Here is a 3224-nt window from a genome sequence, read left to right as displayed (position 1 = left end):
CATACAAATATTTCTCCCGGCCCGGGAATCAACCCAGGACCTCTGCGTGGCAGTCCAGCATGGTAACCGTTCGGCCACGGAGGCAATTAAGAAGAATTATAAACTCTTTTTCCTTAATCACTTGAAGCCGGAACGTACATATAATTACGTAAATTTTAACACACTAGTTGGCGTACCAGGTCATTTGCGGCTAAAAGGCTGCCATGCCAGACACGGTTAATAAATGTGAGATAAGATTGCGCTACGGTCGACGTTTATATTCAAGTCACGACGACAATGTTCAAAAATAACAGCTCCTACATAATTATGTCCCAAATCCATCATAACATGCTTCATGTAGAAAAGTTACATGTATATATTTCATCAAAAATATAAATATAATTATTTTTTACTTTTCAGTTTTTAAATTCAAAAAGGTACCTAATAGTTTATCTTTTAACCCCGACGTAAAACGAGGAGAGTTATAAGTTTTAAATCTTTGTCTTTGTATCTGTCATAGCTCCAAAATTGACGAAGTGATTTCAAAGCGGCTGTTTTAATTAATCGTGGACATTTTATTTCACGAAATACTAACTAAACGAAACTAAAATGTTTCAAGGTGTAATCTCTACTTAATTAAGGATCTATCTCAGTTGTAAATTTTGCCAATATCTATGCTTTTATACCCATGTTTTAGTTGTTACTTCGACGTAACTTTCACTTGATTTGATATCTCTCGAGAAAGTTATAACGGAATAACGAAAATCCTTATTTTATTAAAGTTAACAGAAACCGCAATATCCCCTTAAGTACTAACGATAACGAATAAAGTACGTAGTTAGTATTCCAAGCATTTGGATTCAAATTAAAGACTGTCTTCACGTCATGCGAGTTCCGCGCCTAGATAAAACTTATCTAACCTGCCGGAAGTTCGCTCCTATTTAGCATATAAAATGACTCCGCGCACTAGTGTTGTTATGCCGAGGTGGTGTTATTTTCTTGCTGAAAATAACAATTTTACTCAGCGGTAATGTTACTTTTGCGCTGTGGTAAACATTAAAATGCAAATAACGAGCATGTGCAAAATCCCACTTCTCTTTTTGATGCACTTTGAGCACCTTGAAACTACATTTTCATGTATTCCTTTAGAACTCGGAAGCAGGACTTTAATCTCGATTACAGGGGTAATAGAAGTTTACGACTTTAAGTTCTTAAAATAAAAGGTAATTGTACGTTGAATTTATTTTCCTTTATTTTTATTACAAAGCCATTTTTATAAACAAGTACGTAGCTTCCTGTTAGAATTAATATAAAATGTTCAATTCAACTTATTAGTCTATTTACAGCAAGTATTTTATATTTCTACTGTGCTCTTTTTCTTACAGTGCTTATTTCTATTTTAAATATTTGCTATTTCTGCCACGGCCTCCAGGAGTCTGCTCGTCTTTTTCCAATAACTCCTCGTCTATAAGCAAATCAAAGTTTCCGAGTGCCTCCGCATTTGGCAACTTGTTCCAGCGCACATCTGGCACGCCGTCCGGCGGCAAAACTACAGAGAAGATATTGTCAATTAACTTGTATTTTAGTATTCTATCATTGACCGTTGTCGAAGTCAGCGAAGGGGAAGCGTTTACTTCAACTAGCCAAGGCTTCAGCTGATTATCTATAATTATATCGTACCCGTAACATTCGAAACAATGTCTATCGTTCGCCATAACCGATGCCACAGCTTTCAAGGAATGCACTATCAGCCAATGTATAGAAGCAAACAATTTCTCCGTAACTGTTCTTCCCTTGGTACCCTCCAAATACAACCGCAAATTCTCCACACTCATTTTCCCACCATGTATACTATTATAGTCTCCACCATGCTTCTGCACACTAACATTCGTTAAATGAACGTACATGTTATCCAACTCCGTAACGCTTGTATCGTATTTCACAGTGCAAAACCTACAAAAACCCAACTGGAATAAATACGCTTTCAGAGGACGGAAAGATGTGACTAGCACATATAAACGCAAATCGAACTTTTTGCCTCCTATTAGAAGAGGATTGTCGATGTACCTCGAAATGACGTAGCTTTCCTTGCTCAGCTGCGGGTGAAACGGCGTTTTCGCCTCCCGGGACCATTTTTTCAGCTTCGATAGTTTATTTATGAGGAAAATTCCGGTTCCTTGTGATTTTCCACATGGTTTCATGATCCACGTGCTCTGTGGTGACTTGCGGTATTCCTCCACAAACATATTGTAGTCAGCTGGAAGAACGAAGGTTACTGGCACAAAATCAAGATGTACATAACGTGTGACAACTTGACCACCATGTAAGATGACTTCTGCTTTCTCAGCTAAGGAACTACCTTCTCTCTCTAACTCCTTTCTGTATCTTTTAATATTCTTCACTAATAAATCTTTCCTAGAGAGCTCGTAATGGTTCGGGAAATGATTGATCATCTGGTTGTCATTCATTCTGTAACCACTTTCCACGCTGAACAGGTTCCTGCAAGTTTGCGTAGAAGCCCAGTAAAAGTTCCATTCATCATCAGGTCCAACTTGATTCCACCCTCGCCTTTCGAAGTTGCTCATCAGTACTGACTTCTCCATATCCGTGCAGAAATTAACCCTGCATCTTTCATTCGTCGGTATGTTGACTCTGCCGTACATGGCATTGGCAAGTTTTTTTGTTTCTGGATTCATTTTGGAATAATATTTGCATGAGGAGCGTTCAGTTTATTGAACAAATATTGGAGTCAGACAGATGCAAACCGTTGTCATGGCGCTTTGCAAATATCGCTCGTTATTGGCCGATTCCCAATCCGCTCGTTTCACTATGACTACGTGTAAACACAACGGGTATTGATTTTTAACGAGGTTTTTTAACATAACGTGATTTTGGAGCACTCAATACTGTTATATATTAATATATACGTACAATAGATGTTACAATCATTTTAATCACATTTATGGGCCCAGCAGGACTTGAAAATAATAGAGAGGTAGTTACTATATACCTATTCACGTAATCTGTATTTTATAATAGTATTTAAGACATATTACATAATTGTTATAATAAGTATTTATTACATGTACATTATAATGAAATATTTCAATAAAATTAATTTTCATATTCTATTTAATTTCAATATTTATTTATTCATTGATATGTTTAATATTATATTTAAGGCCTCCGTGGCCGAACGGTTACTACTACTACGCTGAGCTCCCTTTTTCTGTTATTAATAATTG

At 36.7% G+C, this 3224-nt stretch overlaps 1 protein-coding gene across 1 annotated transcript; it reads right to left on the bottom strand.

The window, feature by feature from the left end:
• Positions 1-1373: 1373 nt before the first annotated feature.
• On the bottom strand, positions 1374-2675 carry LOC113228605 (probable tubulin polyglutamylase TTLL1). Its single transcript, XM_026461959.1, has one exon. The coding sequence runs from the start codon at positions 2673-2675 to the stop codon at positions 1374-1376; it is 1302 nt and encodes a 433-aa protein (XP_026317744.1).
• Between the last annotated feature and the right edge of the window lie 549 nt (positions 2676-3224).

The sequence above is a fragment of the Hyposmocoma kahamanoa genome, unplaced genomic scaffold (assembly GCF_003589595.1).
Source record: "Hyposmocoma kahamanoa isolate Upper Pololo Valley unplaced genomic scaffold, ASM358959v1 232, whole genome shotgun sequence".
Classification (NCBI taxonomy): Eukaryota; Metazoa; Arthropoda; class Insecta; order Lepidoptera; family Cosmopterigidae; genus Hyposmocoma; species Hyposmocoma kahamanoa.
The sequence above is the reverse complement of the archived record's forward strand: the minus strand, read 5'-3'. Positions and strand labels throughout refer to the sequence as shown.

Bases quoted from the DNA above. Each gene is read 5' to 3' on its own strand.
- LOC113228605 (XM_026461959.1), bottom strand. From the start codon at position 2,675: ATGAATCCAGAAACAAAAAAACTTGCCAATGCCATGTACGGCAGAGTC.